General features: G+C 36.8%; 2 protein-coding genes across 2 annotated transcripts; one reads left to right on the top strand and one right to left on the bottom strand.

Moving 5' to 3' along the window:
* Positions 1-3,121: 3,121 nt before the first annotated feature.
* LOC107589739 (forkhead box protein N1-like) lies at positions 3,122-9,531 on the top strand. Its single transcript, XM_016278260.1, has 8 exons — positions 3,122-3,256; positions 3,981-4,298; positions 4,620-4,727; positions 5,685-5,803; positions 6,262-6,358; positions 7,154-7,361; positions 8,799-9,263; positions 9,341-9,531. Exons 1-8 carry the CDS (start codon positions 3,122-3,124, stop codon positions 9,529-9,531), a joined length of 1,641 nt encoding a protein of 546 aa, XP_016133746.1.
* A 2,244-nt stretch (positions 9,532-11,775) lies between these two features.
* LOC107589752 (protein unc-119 homolog A-like) lies at positions 11,776-14,600 on the bottom strand. Its single transcript, XM_016278274.1, has 5 exons — positions 14,527-14,600; positions 14,191-14,304; positions 13,907-14,006; positions 12,615-12,787; positions 11,776-12,503 (listed from the first exon to the last, which is right to left on the bottom strand). Exons 1-5 carry the CDS (start codon positions 14,594-14,596, stop codon positions 12,391-12,393), a joined length of 570 nt encoding a protein of 189 aa, XP_016133760.1. The 5' UTR covers positions 14,597-14,600; the 3' UTR covers positions 11,776-12,390.
* Between the last annotated feature and the right edge of the window lie 8,258 nt (positions 14,601-22,858).

Raw genomic sequence — 22,858 nt, 5'->3', positions numbered from 1 at the left:
CTAATATCATCTCTTAATTGCATTTTATCAGTACACACTAGCATTAAACAGATTCCCAGAAACCATTATATGCGTTGCTAAATAAAAAAACCGCCAGCAGCATTGTATGCGAAACAGAGTTTTTCATAATTTTGTAGGATTTCCGTACACTGATGTTAATTGCACTAGTGTACATTATAAATGAAAATCCTGTCGTTATTCACTCAACCTCATGTCATTCAAAATCTTTTCTTTCTGCTGTGGAATACAAAAGTAGATGTTAGTTAGAATGTTCACACTGCTCATTTCCATATAATCAAAGTGAATTGTGACCAGGGGATGTCGAACTACAAAGTACATAATCTTGCCCTCTAAAATCTAATTGATGCAATTAGAATATATTTTCAGCTTTTTCTTCATTCAAAGTGATTGAGTGGTTTTCAAATTCTCAGAATGAGCACCAAGCATATGGACTACATGTAAGGACCCTTTTTTCGTATCTTGACAGCCACTGGTCATCATTTACTTTCATTGTATGGAAAGCAGCAGCATCAACATACCACAGAATTTCTCAGGGAATTTCTCAGGGAACAAGTAATACATCTAAGGTTTTTTTTTTTTACAACCTCAGTGTTTCCAGTGTAATGCAGTGAAAATGCTGTTGTAGACATACGGGAAGAAATCCTACCGATTCCTTGATGGATGACGGTGTAAAAGAAGAGGCACAGTCCATTTGAAATGCCACTCAAGTCTGGTGAGAGTGGTTTTAGTGCAGGGGTGGGGCTGTATGGACATGCAAGAGACCAGATCAAAGTGAGATAAATGTGATCATATTGAGAGAGGAAGGAGTCTTGAAATTAAGTACCTTTAGAATTATACCTGTTTCAGCACTTTTATTCTTACTCACTCCAGAGGATCACACACACACACACACACACACACACACACACACACACACACACACACACACACACACACACACAAACGTTATCTTGTTTATTATTTTTTTTAAATCTTGTATTAGAGGATTATATAGCATGGCTTACTGACCTCATTCAGCATTCAGACCTTTGCTTGATGCTGCTGGAAAAATGTAATTGTTCAATTTTCTGTAAATATAATTCTCTAAAAAAACATCTTCTCAGTGTGCCAAATCAAATAAATGTCAATTAAAAATGCATTCATGCACAACCTGATCAATTAATATTAAATAATAATAACACACTTTTATTAATTTTGTAGCATGATTTGAGCAGTACTTGGTTGGGCCAAAAGTAGTAGTAAAGCTCTTTATGCAGAATGACCAGAGTTCAGATTCCATGCAGGAATAAATTAATTTATCCTTTTTTAATAAATCAAGTAAAGTTGTAATCCCAGTGGACATATTAACAGGAGTGGGATCTTATTTGGTTCCATTTTAAGTTAGAATTGATTAAATTGACCTCAAAGCAGTGATTAACTGAACATTTGAACTTGAATCTAATCGTGCAGTAACTACTTCCTACTCCTAAATAAGACTAAATATGACAAACCATCTAAAACGAATCAGTTGTAGCTTTTAGAAACCACATTGTTGCTGTTTTATTCAGATTTATTTACCGTTTACAAACTATATTAAGAATTTATATTTATGCATTCCGAAATGTAATTTTTTTTAGCCGATGTTCAGAATATACTGAATATTTTTGTAATATATTTGGCTTTAAACTAGTAATTTATTATATATAAGGTATAGGTAAGGAAAAATGTACTGTAAGTACATTATTCTTCTTGTTGCAGAGCTTTTGACCAAATAAGTAAATATGTACACTACATACTTAGACTAAAAAAATCGTATCTGTATATTGTCTTAGGATTCTGTAAGAAAAAATAGTCTACTAAAACAAACAAAACCACAGTGATAAATGAGCACTGCAACAATATTATAATAATATCAATTATGAGCCAAGACTGTGAATGCAGTAAATATCCATTCAGAAGCAGAGAGCTGTGTACATGATAATTTTTTAAAATACATAATTTATAAATTTCAGTTATTTAATTATTTACAAGACCTGAAAAAAATATATATACTTTGAAATTCTATATAGCATAAAATCTGGTTATCCTGCCTCATTTGCTTGCCCAATTCTCTTTTAAACACGTACACAAGCACCCCATAACCTTTTTGCGTACTCAGCTGTTTTCTCTCAAAAGTAGAAATGGCTTGTATCTCGACCATAACATGTCTAAGGATCAGTTTAAAAGTCACAGTGATGGACCATGAAGACCAGTTCAACTTCCTCTCCAATACTGAATTACACTCTATGTTTCAGAGGGAGCAAAACTCCCCCATCTCCATTTCATGTCACTAACACACTTCTGCTTTTCCTTCATGGTTTGTTGGTGATTTTAATGAGTTTTTGGCTCAAACAGCACAGTCTGCTGACAGTAAGGGAGAGCTGCCTGAATTTCCAGGAATACTGGATACTTATGTGGCCTAATGTTATACCTGTTTATGATCAGATAGCAGCCAGGGCAATGAAACACAGCAAATCGGGCCTCTTTCACTGCAGTAGGGAACATAGACCAGCGCTGTAATAGAAAATGCATAGTAGACAGTTGGAAAGGGATTTTCATTACAAGCAGTTACACAGTTATGGCACGTAAAACTCTAGGTTTGCCCAAAGGCTGAACAGCTAGGGAGACAGATTGTTTGGAGACACGGAAAATGCCTTTATTACATAATGTTTTAGGGAAAAATGACTTAAGGTTGCTTGCTACTATAATAAATAATGTGCATATATTCACAATGAGATGATTTTGCATTATGCAGAGGCCATAGGACAAGATGTGCACAATGAGAATATATATTCCTTTACAGTATGTTGTGAAATGTGCTTGAAAACAGGACCATGTGTGCTCCCAATTTAGCAAGGGGTTAAGCATGACAGCATTCCTCTGTGACATATATGTTAAGCTGTAAGACCACAGACCCTGACACTTGAATGTGTAAATGTCTGAGTGTAGCCTATATTGCTGTCTTTTTACATGTTTTTCTTACTTCCTAAGGGGCCATATTTACACATTACAGTATCTATTTGGGCTATTTATCAAGCTATCTACCTGTTTTGGTGTTTTGAAGAGGCAGGTTGTAGGGACGATGTCCTCTGAGCCCCAGGGCCTGTCTTTCCCATCTGTAAGCAGCAGCAGCAGCTCACCAATTCCTTCTCCAGGTGAACTACAATCCTTTACAAACCATCTAGGATCGCTCTACTTTCAGATGCCAGAATCACAGGTATTAATCATTTGAGAATTTCTTATCATTTTTTTTGTATTACTTTTTGAAGACTTTAAAAAAAATCCTGTTTACAGAACTGTCAACCAGTCTAGATAGATAGATAGATAGACAGATAGATCCTATTTCTGTACAGATTTTGATTGTGAAGATAGGCAGATAGATAGATGATGTATTGGAAAAATCTAATAATCTATTTTAGGTAATCTATCTTCTGTATCTGAATCCAGATGAAGCTCTCTGATAAGTCATTGGTTCTATAAGATCAGCCCAGACTGTTCTGTAGTTGCCGCTTTTTAAAATCTGCTGCTCACCAGCTGCTCTGATTTTGACACAGTGTCATAATTATTATCGTTTTTTGAGGACATGAACTCCTGCACAGGCACTATTCAAGGACACAAGACCCTGGGGCAGAAATTGAAGTATTTCACCCTGCCTTTTGATTTAATATTAATTAATTATGGCCCCCAGGGAAGGCTGTATGTCAGCCTCTTTAGCAGATCAAAGATCTTTACATGCTACTGCATTTCCTCTTGGAAAACTGCTTTGTGTTAAAGAGTGCATTAATTAGAAATGAAACTGTGGCGCTGCTTTACATGGAATATGTTTCACGTATATTGATACTACAATTTTAGGTTGAATTACATTTTTTATTGATGACCTAATATGCAGGTTTGATAGATGTTAGATCTGTTTTTACATGATTTTGTTGTTTAATCTCTAGTGTCACCAGAGCAATGTTGGAGAAGGGTTTCCACCGTACTCCCAAAGAGAAAGCATTCCCTACAGGCAGAAGAGTGCCGAGCACTTTTGTAGACACAGTGTAGATGGAAGCCCTGTTGGACAAGAATCTGGCCTAATGGAGAACAATCACTACCATCCATACAGGCGTCAATGCAGTGAAGGGGCCATCAGTGAGGTTCAAACCTTCAGTTGTCTCAGAAGAGCTGGATTGACTGGGAAACTCACCACGACTGATGGAATGGAGGAAGAATCTTCTTGGACTTCATTAAGCGCTAATGTGGAGACCACCAGTGTCATGGTGAGACTGAGGGACTATTTAATCAGAAAGGTTAAGATTTCTTGTTTAGATGAAAAAAAAATCATTCTAATACTTTTAGAAGAATTTGCACAGTTTGGAAAGAAAAAAACATACAGCATAAAGAAGTAAAATAGGGACAATATTTATAGCATGAAGGCTCTTTTAAATTCTTGCCAGCACAATTAGGCCAGCGGCAAAAACATGGAAACGAGAAGACCTGCCAGGCAGATGTGCAAGCAGATGTCCTTATTACACTTTCTAAAGAAGCATTAACATATGATATGCCAGCATTAAGCAGATCATGGTCTGTTCTAGGGGCAGGGAACTCAGCACCCCTACAATGAGCCTCAGACGAGCTCTGAAGAACCACGCGGCTACACATCAGAGAACCATCAGACGTTCAGTCCCATCATTCCTCTACAACATCAGGTACACCTGATATTGACAGAGTGAAAGAATGTGTGATATACTGATTATATATACTAACTACGGCTGTCAATCGTTTACATTTTTTAATCTAATTAATTACACAATGTGGCGATTAATGAATCGCATTAATCGCATATTAATCACACATCAAATTTGGCTGAGAAATTACCCACAAAAGATCATTTAAAGCCATTATTGTATGTAGTACATGAGAAAAGCATGAAATAGATATTACAAAAAGTAGCTTTAGAAATATTTTTTTTCTTGTTTTCATTAGAAATTTTTGGGTGAACTATCACTTTGATACGCTTTTTATTAATATGGATTTATTTATTTTTTTAATGTAAATATGAGATAATTTTTAATGGCCCAATATCTTGAATTTTAGGGGCACATAACTGCATTTATGGACTACATAGATGCTGACCTTAACCACGTTTGTCAACAGTCAGCTGAATCAAATGTAAGATGACGTACAGGTCTGGGGCGGGAGCGTTAACTGAGTTAAAATATTTTAATCGCGTTATTTTTCTGTGACTAATTAATTCGATTAACGCATTAAACTGACTAATAATAACATTCAAAGGTTCTGGGATGGTAAGATTCTTTAATATTTATAAGAAGTCTCTTATCTCACCAAATCAAAAAATTCAGCAAAAACTGTAATATTGTGAAATATTATTATGTGTTTAAAATGTGTTTTCTATTTAGAAATATTTTTAAATGTAATGTATTCTTGTGATGGCAAAGCAGAATTTTCAGCAGCCATCTTCAGTGTCACATGACTGACAAATAACAAAGACTCACTTTTGTTTAACATAGTGTAGAATGCAATGAAAGCTTAAAAATAAAAACAAGCAAAAATAATTGTATTTTATTTAAACTACTAATAACCACACAAATAGCATTTATTATGGCTTTTATTATTATTATTATTTTTTGCATATCTGTCTCTAGTTATACTCTTCAAGAGGAATAGACACTATTTCTCACTCTTATAACCAAAGCTTCTCATCACAAACATCTCAAGACAATTCTGTCCAGACACTCTACCCTAAACCTGTATTCTCTTACAGGTAAGTATGTGCACCTCACCTATTTTATCCTGGTAAACTAAGTCATCTTTTCAAAACAGCTCATTATCTGAAACCTGTTAGTTCTAAACAGTCTCAGGGCCCAACATATTATACAACAGTTAGTTTCAGTCAGACTGTCAGTCTGTTCATTAGTGATGGGGATTTTTCTTATAAAACTGATTTAATCAACACAGATATTTATAAATAAAAAGTAACTAAACTGCTGACAACTGCTAAACTATATGATCAGCAATCTGTTATGAAAAGATTTAATTTCTATCATTATTCATGTGAATGTGCTGTCACTTTGGATAAAATGGCCTGCCGAATGCATAAAAATGTAAAAGCATAAAAAACATTGCAACTTACAACACATCCAAACAAATCAGAATTAAACCAATGCATCACTGTAGTCTTGTTTGATTGGCAATGTTTCATTGTTGAATATTTCTTTTCAGTATTCTCATCTTCTTGGCTCTGAGGAATAGCAAAACAGGCAGTCTACCAGTAAGTGAGATCTACAGCTTCATGACAGAGCATTTCCCCTACTTTAAGGTAAACTGCACTACCACATCTCAGAATAAATTTCAACATCTAATATATGTACATTGATCTATAGTGAACAGTTGATATCTTGGATCCTGGCAGAAGCCTGTGCATTATTAATGTAACAAATACAGAATGCAAACAGAGTTATTTGCCGGGAGTAATTTCCGCAGGCTTTGTGCAATATGCCTGTTATGGCATGATCTTTATATACCTGATTATTTGGATCACCCTCCTCTTGGCACTGTGCTGGAAAAGGGATTTACAATGTGACATTATTTTGGCTCATCATTAGGTCAACATGTAGATCCATTCCGATCCAATGTTGACTTCACTGAGGGAAGGGTTGTAAGAAAGATGTTTGGTTAAAGAAATGACTGGCACAATCTATTTTAGATTCAGTTCTTTCTGTGAACACCTTAGAATATTCTAGAAACCACACAGCAACTACTCAGAACACCGTAGCCGCTTAGTGATTATTTGGATCACCCTCCTCTTGGCACTGTGCTGGAAAAGGGATTTACAATGTGACATTATTTTGGCTCATCATTAGGTCAACATGTAGATCCATTCCGATCCAATGTTGACTTCACTGAGGGAAGGGTTGTAAGAAAGATGTTTGGTTAAAGAAATGACTGGCACAATCTATTTTAGATTCAATTCTTTCTGTGAACACCTTAGAATATTCTAGAAACCACACAGCAACTACTCAGAACACCGTAGCCGCTTAGTGACCACCTATAACAACTTAGCAACCACTTTACAATGCCACAGTGAACCACTATTTCATTTGTGATTTCTCAGACAGCACCTGATGGCTGGAAGAATTCTGTCCGACACAACCTCTCTTTGAACAAATGCTTTGAGAAAGTGGAGAACAAGAATGGGAACTCCTCCAGAAAGGGCTGCCTGTGGGCCCTGAACCCAGCGAAGGTAGAGAAGATGCAGGAGGAACTTCACAAGTGGAGACGTAAAGATCCCCTGACTGTCAGGAGGAGCATGGCCCGACCAGGTGCGCAAAGTGATCAGCTGCCATTAGGCAAATACTGTAATATTCAAGTTCGTATTTGTTGGTCTGAACATAAAATGTGCAAAAAATGTCCCAGATTAAACCAAATTCACCTATGCTATATGATTATTGTAAATATATTGTGTACAGTACTTATGCATGCTCCTATCCTTTTATACAAAATGTTTTCATGTTAAATGCTAAAATGTTTACAAATATAAATAATAATAAAATTCTACAATTATATCTGTTTTATAATAATAAAAATATATGTTCAAAATAGACAAAGAAAGACAATGTATATTTAGTATTTATTGAGCGAATAAAAAAATAAATACATCTCAAACATTTGGGGTTGTATGATTTTTTTTTATGTTAAAGTTTTATTATATATGCTCACTAAGATTGCATTTATTTTTGATCAAAAATAAAGTAAAAATAGTAGTACTGTCAAATATTATTACAATTTAAATGAACTGTTTTATATTTTAATACATTTTTAAATGGAATTTATTCCGTTGATTTATCAGCAGCCATTACTCCAGTCTTCACTGTCACATGATCCTTCATAAATCATTTGAATATAATGATTTGGTGCTCAATAAACATTTCTTATGATTAAAGGGGTGATGACATGGATTTTTTTTATTTTAATATGTTCCTTGATGTTCACTTATAATGTTGGTGAAGTTTTTAAAACAAAACAAAACAAAACAAAAATATATACTGTATGTGGAAAATGGATTGTGTGGCTTGTGTCAGAAAGCAAACTCGCATCTATATACTATATCCAGTGCAGACAAGACAGTGGCAGTTATTATAGTGGGTTCTATTTGCTTTGGATGCTACGCGATACTCGCATTCAGCTGTTAAGCGACTGAAAGGGCAGGGCCTATGGTGAGACGATGACTATTTGTCGATGTCTTGCTCTGGAGGCGGTGTTTATGCAAATGTTTGTGCCCTTGTGACGTCACATGCCACCTCAGATCCAAACAAGCTGTTTTTTGGAGCTTGATTAAATAAATGCTTTGTTTACAATGCGGAGGACGTTTTAAGTTATGAAACTTGCAGGATGTTTTAATGGTACAAAGACCTCTTATATGCTAAAAGATCAAGGCAAATGTGATTTTTCATGTCATGACCCCTTTTATGTTGAAAATGGTTGTGCTGCATTACATTTTTGGGCAAACTGATACATTCAATTGCATTTGATATAATCAGTTCAATAGAACAAAATGTATGTGACATTACATAACATTACATAACTGTCACTTTTGATCAATTTAATGCATCCTTGCTGAATAAAAGTATTAATTTCTATAAAGAAAATCTTACTGACCCCAGACTTTTGAGATATTACACGATATTACTTGTTTATATTGTAATATATTTATTTATATGATGTATATTAAAAATGTGTATTTATGCTCATTGTTTTAGAGGAGCTGGAACGCCTTCTTGGGGAGAGACCTGAAAAATTTAAGTCTCTTGGAGCTCACTTCAGTCTACCAAGCAGCCATTCACATTCTCAACCTTTAAGAGTTGCTATGCATCCTGCCTACGGACACCAACCTGTCCATGACACTAGTGTTCTGCATCAGAAGTCTCTCTACAACACTTTACCCTCTCAAACTGTCATCCCGCCTCCCCCCTACATATCCCCAGACCCTTTATCTTTCTCATATTACCCTCCTGTCACCCATCAGCCCAGTGTCGGGCATCCCTCCAGTCCCAGGACAGGCTGCATGGATTCTCCCTTACCAGCACACACCCCACCGAGCTACAGCACCGCCCTGCAGGCTGGTCACAGCGCTTCAGCGAGCATGCAGGAGCTGCTGCTGGATGGAGAAATCAGTAACGATGTTGATGCATTAAATCCCAGCCTCACAGATCTACAATTACATGGTAAGATTGAGTTTGCAACATTAGCCATGTTTGCAACAGAGCTCCTTTGTTGTTAATGCCGTGTTCATTGTTTAAAGGGAATCTTTGGGAGCAGCTAAGGAATGACAGCCTCGCTCTGGATTCACTGGCAGTCATGGACAGTCCCACTCAAACACAGGATAGCGTGGGGGTCTGTGGGGGTTTAGCGGAGACTGACGGTGGGGTGCAAGGCAGCATTTCTGAGCTTTATCTCAGTGGGCTCTACACAACTCCTATTCCTCTGCTATGAGAAAAAAACCCTGTGCGTTGCGTCCAAAGTCATCTTTGTTTTCCAAAATAGAAAAAAGTTTATATTTTTGAATGTCTAAAAAGTATGATTTCTATGCTGAATGGTGTGCTTGAGTTATAAAAATGACATTAGTTTTTTGTTTTAAATACTTAAATGTATATGCTGTCCAATCCCACTTAACCAGTGGTTCTACACTGAAACAATTTGGTGTAGAAACAATTTTTACTCAGAAATTACCAGGAACTTTCACAATTAATTACAAAGCAGGTAACACATTGAATTAAACATGAAATTTGGAAGTAGAATAACTAAATAGCATTTTCTTGTAAAACATACTCCAGTAATCGTTATTTTATTTACAACTTGGAAATTTTTTTTTTTACAGTGTACCAACCTTTTTGACTCCAAGACATCCATTGTCTATAGGAATTTTCAAAGACGCCATGACTTTTCCTGATTTACTGGATGATGATTACAGATACATATATTTACTCACAGTTTCTACCTGATAAAATATTCTAGAGCTTGGCATAACTAGAAAAATGAATATTCATAAAACTGCCTATGAAGTTATGATTTTATTAATTCACTTAACTTTTCTAGGTCTAGATCTTACCTTTATAATTAGGCTACCTCTTATATCCAGGTTTTCCAGTGGGACAGTGAGAACCCTGTTTCTTCAAAGAAAATGGAGTTGTTGATAGGTTGAATTAAAATAAGAAATATCTTGATTTTTGTTGTTGTTTTAGCTTATTTTAATGCTTGTTTTATCTTATTTTAAGTCATTTTGAGGTTCCCTTAAGTTTGCTGAAGACCCCTAGTGGGTTCTAAAATCCTTCCATTGGTATTTTTGGTAATTCCAAAAAGTTCTGTAAGCATTTAATGCTCAAAATCACTTGAATGTGGCCTAAATTGTCTTAATATTGTTTGCTGAAATTAAACAATATAGTAATATTATTTGCTTTTGTGCAAGTGTTATTTTTAAATGTATAAAAGTCTTTGGGTTAGTAATTTTGAAATAAGGTGGTCTGGACTTGTCATATAGTTAGTATTGACTGTTGTTTGCATTTGCTTTGGCATCCACTGGGGGGTGTGGTTGCCTCTTTTTTATACTGTCTTCCCATAGCAGCACACATCGAAAGCACTAACAAGTTAAAACAGATCTCCCGAATTTGCAGGATTTTTGCTAGATCTCTGCAAGCATAGGTCACAGTTATTTTTGTTTGTCAAAATTCTTCAAATGGTTCATCATTTTCGATTTGGCAAAATCTCAAAATTAGAGTCATAGTTATACAATATATATACAATTTATATATTAAACAGCACACCTTTTGTCAGTGTTAATAATAATGTTTCTCGAGCACCACATCAGCAGAACATTCAGTTTTGTCATCACAGGTATAAATTAAATTTTAAAATGTATCCAAATAGAAAACACTTATTTTAAATTGTTATAACATTTCACAATTGCAAGTGTTATTTTTAAATGTATAAAAGTCTTTGGGTTAGTAATTTTGAAATAAGGTGGTCTGGACTTGTCATATAGTCAGTATTGACTGTTGTTTGCATTTGCTTTGGCATCCACTGGGGGGTGTGGTTGCCTCTTTTTTATACTGTCTTCCCATAGCAGCACACATCGAAAGCACTAACAAGTTAAATTACTGTTTTATTATATTTGTGATCAAATAAATGCAGCCTTGGAGAGCATAAAATAAACTTTAGGATGATAGTGTTGTACAGTTTAAATATTATTTTATCTGAATTACATCACTATGGAGGAGTTTTATGTGTAAAGGAAATTAATTAAATCAAACATGATGATTTAAAGAACTTTGGAATTTTTATTTTTCTCTTTTTTGTTAAATTGCACGAAACAATTGACACAGATATCTATCACTATTTTTGACAAAAGATGCTATTAAAAATATGTGTGGCAGTGTATATCAATATAAATAAGAGCATATTAATATAAATAACAGATTTATATCATCTACCAAATTACGAGCATTCAAAAATGAAAATGAGAAAAATGAAAGACAATCAGGCCCTTTCATTGAGGCCAACAGGAAGTGGGTGCAATGTTAGGGCAAAATACAGAGTTCCTGACAGTATCCCTTCCTTTAAAGGTTCAAACACACTGCATTGGGCACTGTATCTCCAACTCACTCTACATGACGCTCTTTTTATACTTTAGAAGCCTTGAGAAACATTGTAAGAAAAGAGCATATTAATATAAATAACAGATTTATATCATCTACCAAATTACGAGCATTCAAAAATGAAAGTGAGAAAAATGAAAGACAATCAGGCCCTTTCATTGAGGCCAACAGGAAGTGGGTGCAATGTTAGGGCAAAATACAGAGTTCCTGACAGTATCCCTTCCTTTAAAGGTTCAAACACACTGCATTGGGCACTGTCTCTCCAACTCACTCTACATGACGCTCTTTTTATACTTTAGAAGCCTTGAGAAACATTGTAAGAACATTTAGTCACAAATCAGAGTTATTTAGAATGATTAGTCTTTGGGCTTTTAAAAATACATAAAAACAGAGCATGCAATTAATGCACATGTGCACAGGCACACTCATATACTTAAAGAGACAGAGTTATCACATACTTTAAATGATTCTAAGGAAAAAAGCAGTACTGGGCCATTCTGAGTTAGATTCTCTCTCTCTCTCTCTCTCTCTCTCTCTCTCTCTCTCTCACACACACACACACAGTCCTGAGATTGTTTTTTTTAACCAAATGCATCATCACATATAAGATTAGATGACTAGATGCCACTGTCAGTAGATGCTCCTCTGCCAGTTGCTTTGCAGCTCAATGCAGTTTTCTGCAAGAGGTGAGCGAGGCTTCCTACGGTCCACCGTTGTAAGAATAATCTGCCTTATTGTGCATCACAAGCTTGTTGTCCACAAAGTAAAAGCTGTCGGATTGCGTCTCATAGGGGTGAAGGATCATTTCACGCACTATGGAGGGATACAAGAAACACAGTGTTAGATGTATATTAGGTCCAGCCACAAGATCACAAACTAATCAATAGCAAAATTCTGAGTTCATAAAAAACATTTATAACTTACTTATTTCTTCAGAGAGTGGTGGGAACTCATAGATGTGTTCACAGGTATTCTTACTGCTCGGGATGCAGAAGCCAAACTCAAAGTCAAAGCTCTTCAGCAGCTGCTCACGGAAATAGTGCCTCTCGATCATTCGGAAGTTGTTGATGGGAACATCGCCTACAGTGAACTCCACCCTGTGAAGGTGGGAAAGGACACGTTTAAGGACACATGGATTTTGTGGCAATGAAAATGGCTTCTTCCATATTATAGGGTTGGTAAGATTTTTTATGTTTTAGAAAAAATCTCTAATACTCAGAAAGTCTGAATTTATTTAATCAAAAATACAGTAAAAACAGTAATGTTGTGAAATATTACTACAATGAAAAACAACTATTTTTTTTGGCTTAATACAGTTACAATAGTAATTTATTCCTGTGACGCAAAGCGGAATTTTCAGCATCATTACTCCAGTCTACAGCGTCACATGATCCTTCAGAAATCATTCTAATATGCAGAATTTTCTTTTTATTACCAATGTAGAAAACAGTTGTGCTGCTTAATATTTTTATGGAAACTGTTATACTTTTTTCAGGGTTCTTTGATAAATAGAAAGTTCAACAGCATTTATTTGAAATAGAAATCTTTAGTAATATTATAAATGCCTTCACTGTCACTTTTGATTAATTTAATGCCTCTTTGCTGAACAAAAGTATAAATAAATATAAAACTGAATAAGAAGACTTCTTCCTTTAAGACTTCTATTTAAAAATGTTTGTCTAATTTCAAATGTAACATAGCTTATACACACACACATACACACACACACACACACACATTATATAATTATTAAATTCATTATTTATTTAAAAGATTAAGCCACTTCAGCAGTTTTCACATAATTGCAATTTTACAGTATATCTCACAGTGTGACAATGTGACTTTCTTATTTTAAAATGTATCTCACAATTACCTTAAACTAATTTTTAATTACATTTTACACTTATCTTTAGTTCTTGTGTGTAGGACTAATGGTATCCTACTTTCTCCTCATTACCTCCTTGTGACATAATGGGTCATGAGTTGAAATGTTGTAATGGTCTTTTTTCACTTGGAAGGAAGTTGTGAAAAAGTATGTTTTTTTTGTTTGTTTGTTTTTGTACAATTAACCCATTTATCTCAAAATATCAAGAACAACTTGATTCATCATGATACGTCCCCTTTAAAGGTTAAGTCAAACAGATTCAAGTGTGATTTCAGGCTAATTTTAGGTTGCAATTTAGATCAAGTGTAATCCTGCCACAGATTGCACTTACGTGGCGCCAACCTGCCGTAGTCGGAGGAAAGCGGAGGTGAACTGATAACGCACAAAGCGTCCGGCATTCTGGTCAAAGTCTGTTCTGTCCTCCCCACTCTCTGTGAATCAGAAAGGGGTCGGCATTACCAAATGAGCCATTGAAGGGCTCTTGTGCAGCGCACTGCATCTAAATGAAAATCAGGGCTTTATGGGCAAAAAAATCGAAATGAGCCTTGCATTTAAATGTGCAGCCTGTGTAGGTAGAGTGAGGAAGTGAGTTTGAGAGGTCTGCTCCTTGCCTACCTGTTGTAGGGGGTTTGGTGATCTCAAAAAGAACCATGCCTGTCTCCATGTCTCGGATTTTGAACCTGGTGAAGTCGATCTTGTGTATGTTCTGTTCTGGACCGCAGAGGTAATCTATGGAAACAAAAACAAACCAGGATGTGCCTCAGTTCTGACTCTCATTAGCTCAACATTTGTAAGATAATGAAATATGAATGGAACATTAACGTGATGTGATTCTCTCCAGACTTGTCGTAACATTTCAAAATATAAAGCTAACCACATTTTAACACTAGGTATGTGTGTGTGACATAGGTCACATGCATCAAAGACATGCCTCAGGGCTGAGAGCCGTACCCTTGTGTGATAGACTGCAGGGACAAAAAGAGCTATTTCTGTTCTCTCTGATGTTGTGTGGAAATGACATTGATGATGACCATACACCTCCTCAATTCATTACCTGCCTGCAGAGACTGATACTGTTTAGAAATACTGTCAGAACATTAGGAAAAGAAGTATATTGACAGACAAACATTAATGAACACATTGTGTGTTAATATTGAATAATATTCCTAATATTGCCTCATAATTTATATCTGCTTTAACACTGTGTTTTGCTTTAGTATTAATGTGCTATAGTATATAGTATAATGACAATAATAAAGTAGTATGTACTATATACAGTATATATATATATATGGAAACTATTTACATAAACAAGAAACATAATTATAATAAAATGTATAATTAACATAATTACAATATAGACAATGAAATAAAATAACTTCTCATGATTTTATATATATATATATATGTATATATGTATATATATATATATTGTAAAATCCTACGATTCATTTTTAAGTTTAAAGTACTTTATTTGCATGATTGTGTTTACATATAATATTACCAAAACATTAAACACAAACCAAGTAAATATGACAAGAAAAAAAAAATATTAAAAGATAAAAATAAGAAAAAATAAGATAAAAAAATAAACAAACACACACACATACATACACATGATATACTGTATATAATAGATAATTAAGGTATATACTGTAATAATGTATATGTACAACAATGGTTTTTGAGTCTGTTGAGTGTAAAATCTGATTTACATTCAAATTTTATGGAGACCCACAAACAAAGCATTCCTTTAGTGTCCCTGTACCCCAGTTTAAAAATGCAATGCCATACAGTGCAACTTAACTGTCCAAATATGTGTTGTGTCCACTATATGTGGTGATTTATTTGTGGCCTGGAGCTGATGACTTGGGTCAGTCCAGTCTATCATGCCCTTTCACATGCATCCCTTTTTCCTCATGCCAGACTCCCAGAGGAGGCATATGAGGTGCGAGGAGCAGCTGTGTCAGCCCTCTTCTCCCTGGGATGGATTATACCTAAGAAGCTTACATTGTTCACCATCACATGGCACAGATTGGGAGATGCTAAGGGGATTTGGGACAACTCTAACTTTTGAGAGGTCCATCTATGCTAGGATGACACTGAGATGAGCTCAACACTACAGGCTGAGTAAATCACTTCCTTCCCATAGGTCAGTGCAGATGTCCCACCTATCCTCTACCCAAGCTTCCTGTTAATTAACAGATGGGCAACACTGGATTTAGCCAATCACTTGAGATATTTATAGCTCCTCTGCTTCAGAGGTGTGCCAAGCAGAAAAAGGGTAGGCAAAATGCAAACATTTGCTCAGACTTTAAAACAGCTTTATATTGTGAAATAATTAACCACTTCATGTAAGCATGAACAATTATGCTGATTGAAAAAATAAAAAATGTCAGTGTTCCACAAAACTGTCACAAACCAGATATTAGATGATGAAAATGATAACTGAAAACTTTAAACAATCAAGCATACATCATTCATTAAAAACGCCCTATGGAAATAGTAGTTTTCAAACATGTCCCGCGGATATTGACACATCCTCAGAGCATGAGAGCCGATTCAGAGCAGAACACTGAAACTTGAATAGACAAGAAACAGATATTTTGCATATATATATTTTTTACTGCACTTGCTAATACCACAGGCTTGACATATCAACACCTTTATAGCACTCCATAAATTGTTTAGGGAAATGTTTTGCTATGTTTACTTCACCTAATGAATTGTCACACATTGGGACCAACCGACTGTACGTGAGCTAACATTGCTGTGCATGAGTGTGAGTGCAAAAGAGACTACAGATGAACAGAGACAGTTCATGTCAACATAAATAGTAGTGCATGTTTTTAAGTGTAAATCTCACTAATTTAAACTTTTATGCTTTACAATAAAAAAGGAAAGCGAAATAATCTAGACAAAAAACATTACTTTTTTGTTTTAATATAGAACCCTAACCCTAACCTAACCCTAACCCTAACCCTAACCCTTGTTTTAATATAGAACGTAAAACAAACAAGCAAATAAATACTGTTATCTAGTTTTCATAACCCCATTTTCATTCTGCAGGCATTAAAAGTGTAGTCAATTATTTTTAATACTGAGATTTTAATATAATATAATATAATATAATATAATATAATATAATATAATATAATATAATATAATATCTTCATGGTGGATGCATTATTATAAGTGTAGTCAATTATTTTTAATACTGAGAAGGTAGATTTAAAAAATAAAATAAAATAAAACTGTCATCTAATTTTATAACCCCATTTTCATGGAGGCATCTTAAGTGTAGTCAATTATTTTTAATACTGAGAAGGTAACATTTTTAAATATAATATAACATAATATACTGTATAGGCCTAACATAAAATGCTTATCTAGTTCCATAACCCCATTTTCATGATGGAGGCATTATTAAAAGTGTAGCCAATTATTTATAATGTTTAGCAGGAGGCCTCATTATAAGCAATTATAACCAATTTTCATTAGTGTAAAGTCCAATGGTTCAGTGGTCTGATATCAGGATAATTGCCTGAAAAACTTCACATCAAGTGGGCAAAGCTCCTGGTTTGTTTATGAAGCATCTGCTTTATTTGTGAACATGTGCAGTTGTTACATTAAGGAGTTATTTCTGCCTGTTCCTTAAAGATGTTTTTGCTTGTGTAACCTAACATAGCCAAGTTGATTCTTTCAAAGTAAGCAATATCTGTGTGATTTTTAGATTGACAAAATGTCTAATGTGTGCAATTCATTAGCAAGACAGAAATCTAGTAATCAGAGCAATGTTGCAGTCAAGTGTCAATGTAGCTTTCCAAACCACCAAGGAGCCGCGCTTCACTGCTTGTAATGCTGTCACCTAGCAACATATCTTCTGAAACCAATCCAGGATAACTACCACCTGTTATTTTTGGGAAATCAAAAGGAACTGCTGCGTATAACAAACACAGATTATCATCGATCCAGTGTTCATTTACAAGACCACACATGTTCATTTAGATTTATGAGGCATAATGTATCTAAACACCATATAATTCATTCTTTATGAAGTTATATTTCATATTAAGTGCCAAATTGAGCAGTTAAACCAAAGATTATAGAAGGATGTAACCATTTGCTGAAAAGCCAATCCACTTCCATAATGTAATTGTAAAATGTATTAACGTAACTTACATTTATACTATTTTATCATTTCATCCATAAATATACATTGCATTCTTATTTATAACAGTAACATGAGTTAAAGAAGACAGAAAAGAAAGCTTGCATACAGATGTCCACTTTCCTCAGAATAGCAGCTTGTATCCTTAATCAAGAACAGCTTTTATTTTTAAAGTGCTAATCCAAGTGATTAGCCAGACATGTTTTTTTCCATTTAAATAAAGAAGAGTGCCATCTAAATGTGATTTCTCAGCACTTCTCTTCTGCGCATTTGTGAATATATTTATTCAAATAGATGTTTCAATGCACAGTTCAGGATAAGAATACACTGTGGATTTTTCATCCCCAAACCACTCGCATTTCAAAGCTGATGACTCACAACAACAAGTGGTGGCAAAGATGAGACAGAGTAGCTATTATTTCCTATTGAAATACTCTTTATGTACTGTGAGAAGTCATGTGATAAGGGTAACAGTAACGCAAATGTCTTTCAGTTAGTTGTGACACTGCCAGCACTGTAAAACTGTTGATGATCTGAACTCCGTAGAAACTGAGCATTTGCATTCCTCAGATCTGATCTTTGCTCAGTTATCTTTGTTTTAGTGCCAGATATACTGTAGTATCTTGAATACAGCAACAACGAGCAAGTCATCATTAAAAAAAAGGAAGAACACAAGCTCACAAGTAATATTGAGTCATCCAGCCGTACTTAGCATCTGAGTTCCTGATGAAGTGATAAATGCAAAAATTATAATATACAGAACCAACAAGGTCCCCTTTTTAACTGTAATTAAGTTTTAAGCTGACTAGTGAAGATGTAAGAAACAGTTCTTGAATGAGTAAAAAAAGTTCAGTCAAATCAGTATTTTACTTCCTTTTAAAGTATCATTAGTCTAATCAAATTCTAACACTACGCATTATGATTGATTCCCAACACAATAATATTTTAAATCATAATCAAATTAATCTGATTAACTAGCTGAAATAAAGTTGTTTTTTTGTTAATATATATTATTTTATTTCAGTTATTAAAAATGTTTTTTATAGTTAACTGTAATAACCCTACCATCTGTTTAAGTTTGTGCTTCAGTACTTACACAAAACGTGTTCTTTCTTGTAAGTTTCTTCAGAAAGAATGAATCTGTCAACATTATTGGATGCAATTATCTGTGTGTGGCACAAAGATCAAGTAAAAATAAAGTATTACTATTACTATAAAGTAAACTATTTTCCTGTTTAACTGCTTTGACACAACCAGTATTGTATAAAGTGCTATACAAATAAAGGTGACTTGACTTGACTTAACACATAGTATATACAGTAATTAAAGTAAATTCTGAAGCCTGTTGTGAGTAAACCTTCCCAGGTAGTATGAGCTTTAGCAAGTGCAATACTAACTTTGTAATCTTTCATGGACATATAAACCTTCATTAGAAGTGAATAATGAATGCAAATTAACCTCTAATCAGAAGATATCTAATTCAGATTCTAGAAATAATTCCGCAAACAATCACACCTGAGAATCAGTTATCTCGTTTAACAGATATGTAGCCTATCATTCTTATATTTAATGACTTTTTACAAACTTTTTAGAGGTGGCATAAATGCAGTCCCAAATAACGGTTGTTGTTGTTTGAAACAGTACATTTCATTCCTTTACTTATTTATCTATTTGCTAAAATACCACTGATTACAACAAAACTCAAACTTTGTATCTTTTACTACAGGTTGTTATATGAACAGCCATTCATTAAATAATAACTAATACAAAGTGATTAGTAAGTGTTTTGATTAAAGAATAGGCTCATAAGTGTCATTCTTACGAGAAGCAGACTACACTAGTCAATGTTGCAGGACTATAGTTCCCTTTTGAACGTTCACTCAACATTGAGAATCATTCGCTGTGGGAACTCCTCCCCTTCTCCAAAAATCCTGAAACTAAATAAACTGGCCAATTGTTGCTAATTATGCAAACTGCATGCAAATACTGACAAGCCTGCAGGCAGTATATAATGCAATGAGAGCAACAATTGCCTCAGAATCTTCTCCTGCACGCTGCTATTTTCAAAGACACACCAGAAAATACAGGTACTTCACTGCATCCAATGGCCACCTTCTGTCAACTTTGCACGGGCACATCAGCCCGCTGGACCCACACGAGCACTACATCACCTGACTGTGCCTAGCCCACGCTAAGGCTATGTTCTTGGAGTCTGACTGCGTACAGTGCGCTCACTTGCAGGCACCCGTTTTGAGGACTCGGAGGAACATCACTCGTGGTCTTGCAGGGACAAGGCCCACTGCCGCCAGCGAGCCGCTGGTGGGCCATCCCCTCATTCTGAGCCATCGGCCCCAGTCCTTTTCGCTGACCAGAGCCGTGCACATGCCCCTTGACGAGGGGCCTTCCTTCCTTGAAGCCTTGTTGATTTACCACCCACCTCGCTGACAAGGCTTACACTTCCTTTGGCAAAGTGGCGTCCACACTGCATGCAATGGCAGTGCTGCAGGTTTTCCAAGCTAAGCTCCTGCAGTCCCTGGACTGTGGCGACATGGACTTGGATGGCGTGAAATCTGACCACGATGACAGACTTTGCGCTGATGGTGACAAAGCGCTCCGCTCAAGCCATCGGTCGATCCATGGGGTTCATGGTAGTCCTTCACAGGACCCTATGGCTGACCCTAGCTGACCTGAAGGACTCCGACCATAAGGCACTCCTCAACGCACCGATCACTTTCTCTGGCCTCTTTGGTGATGCCGTGGAGTCTGTTATCGAGCGAAGGTGATGAGTCACCTGATGCCCTGATGCACGTTCCGTGCACCGTCGAGAACACGCTCCTCTTCTGCACCCCGCTCCACTTAGATAATGGCTAAGTAGCGCACCACGTCCTCCACGGCTACATGAGTCGGATGTTCTGCGCAAGCAGTGGACAGGATGGGAAACATTGCTTCGGGAGGGCAGAGGTGGATCTGTTCACAACGAGCGAGAACACGTACTGCCCGCTGTTCTTTTCACGGTCTCACTCCCTGCTGATGGGGGATGCTCTGTCGTCGCGCTTGCGGAGAGCCAGACTTAATGCGTTCCCTCCGGTGAAGATTTTGCCTCTGGTGTTATGCAAAATCAGGGAAGAGAGATCGGTGATCCTCATTGCCCCGAACTGTCCGAATCAACCTTGGTTTCCGGACCTCAGGGAGATGCAGGTGGCACCCCCTTGGCAAATCACCCACAGGAGGGACCTGCTGTCTCAAGCGAATGGCACGATATGGCATCCCAGCCCAGAGCTGTGGAGCCTTCATGTGTGGTTGCTTCAGGGGTCTTAGAGGGGCTAAGCGCCCTGCTTCCCCGTGTGCTTGACATGCTGACTGAGTCTTGTGCACCCCACATTCTACTATAGGCATCTGCAAGCTCTTACATGGGGAGTGTTCGTGAAATCGTGCAGTGATAGAGATATCGACCCGGCGAGCTGTCCCGCGTCGGACGTTTTACGTTTTCTGCAGAACAGGCTAGATAACGGGAGTCTACCGTCAATGCTGAAGGTTTATGTGGCCGCTATTGCTTCGTTTCGTTCTCTGGTTGATGGGCAATTGACTGGGAGGCACGTGCTGATGGTCAGATTTCTCAGTGGGGTGAGGAGATTAAAGAGATTGGTTCATGGAAGCTCTCTCTCTACCCCCGTTCGAGCCCTTGGCATCCATTGCTATGAGGGAGCTCTCCCTCAAAACTGCTCTGCTTCTTGCCCTTGCTTCGGGTAAGCGCATAGGAGATTTGCATGCATTCTTGGTGGACGGCGATTGTATTCACTTTGGGCCTGGGGACTGTTACTCTTTGGCCGAGACCAGGCTACGTGCCTAAGTCTCTTTCTACCCCCTTTGAAGCGCAGGCCATTTCTTTGCCCGCTTTGTCTTCCGAGCCACCAACCTCACGTGATGCCGAGGCTCAGAACGCCGTTTGCCCTGTCAGGGCTTTAAGGATTTATATCGACCGCTTGGCCATCTTTCGACAGTCTGACCAGCTCTTTGTGTGCTACAGTGGCTGTACTAAGTGACGAGCAGTATCTAAGCAGAGGCTTTCTCACTGGATAGTGGACGCTGTCGTGTCAGCTTATGCAACCAGGAACAGGAATGCCTTTTCAACATCAGAGCTCATATGATGAGGGCTATTGCCTCTTCATGGGCCTGGTCTAAAGGCACATCTATTCGGGATATACAGTCATCTTTTTAAGTGGGAGAACTTGCACAGTTGGTGGCTGACTAAATACTTTTTTGCCCCACTGTATGCTTTGCAGCCGGCTGGTCCTCACAGAATACTTTTGCCAGATTTTACAAGTTGGATGTGCCGTCCTTGCCGTCTCAAGTGCTTTCGGTGAATGACTAACCTCACTTATTCTTCTAGTATATTACTAGGCTTTAATCTAGGGCACAGTTTGTTACTGTTTATAGCTGTTGACACTGTGCAGGCCTATGTAAATTTTTATATGTGTTTTTGTTATGCTGCACCGCGCTACCATGCTTACTGTTGTTGTGTCATTCTGGCCAGGTATGCTAATTTGGTATACCTAAGTTAAGATGTTCATTGGTCTAGCCCTGCCTATCAGCTGCGGGCTTTCCTAGTGGCATTTCTAAATGCAAAAGATGCTGCTGTTCGTGCACGAGATGTAGTCTTCGCACCCAACCTCTCTACCAAGGGCCGTTTGTTTGCCTCACCTCTGCTGTGTTATGCGTCCTCGTTATTTAACGCAGGCTCTTTACTGATACAAGAATAGCGCATTTACCTCCCCCAGCCAGTCAGTCTTCTAAAGATATTGAGTTATTTTACTTCTTTCCTAGGGCGAGTGGCTCTCGCTCTATAATCTGCATGTCTGTCTGCTGCTGAAGGTATTAAAGCAACCACTTCATGTAATCGAGCAAAACCCGAGAGAGATGAACGGTATTAACTTGCGGAAGGAAGTGAGCAGACAGTTCGAATAAGTCGCTTCTGTTGTAAAGTAATGTCTACTGTCTCATTATGATCAGACTTTTTTTGTGCTGTCTGTGGATTTATCCTTCTACACACACACACACACACACACACACACACACACACACACACACACACATATATATATATATATATAT

Source organism: Sinocyclocheilus grahami, unplaced genomic scaffold (genome assembly GCF_001515645.1).
Source record: "Sinocyclocheilus grahami isolate Dianchi unplaced genomic scaffold, SAMN03320097.WGS_v1.1 scaffold119.1, whole genome shotgun sequence".
NCBI lineage: Eukaryota > Metazoa > Chordata > Actinopteri > Cypriniformes > Cyprinidae > Sinocyclocheilus > Sinocyclocheilus grahami.
This window is presented reverse-complemented; position numbering and strand designations above follow the sequence as displayed.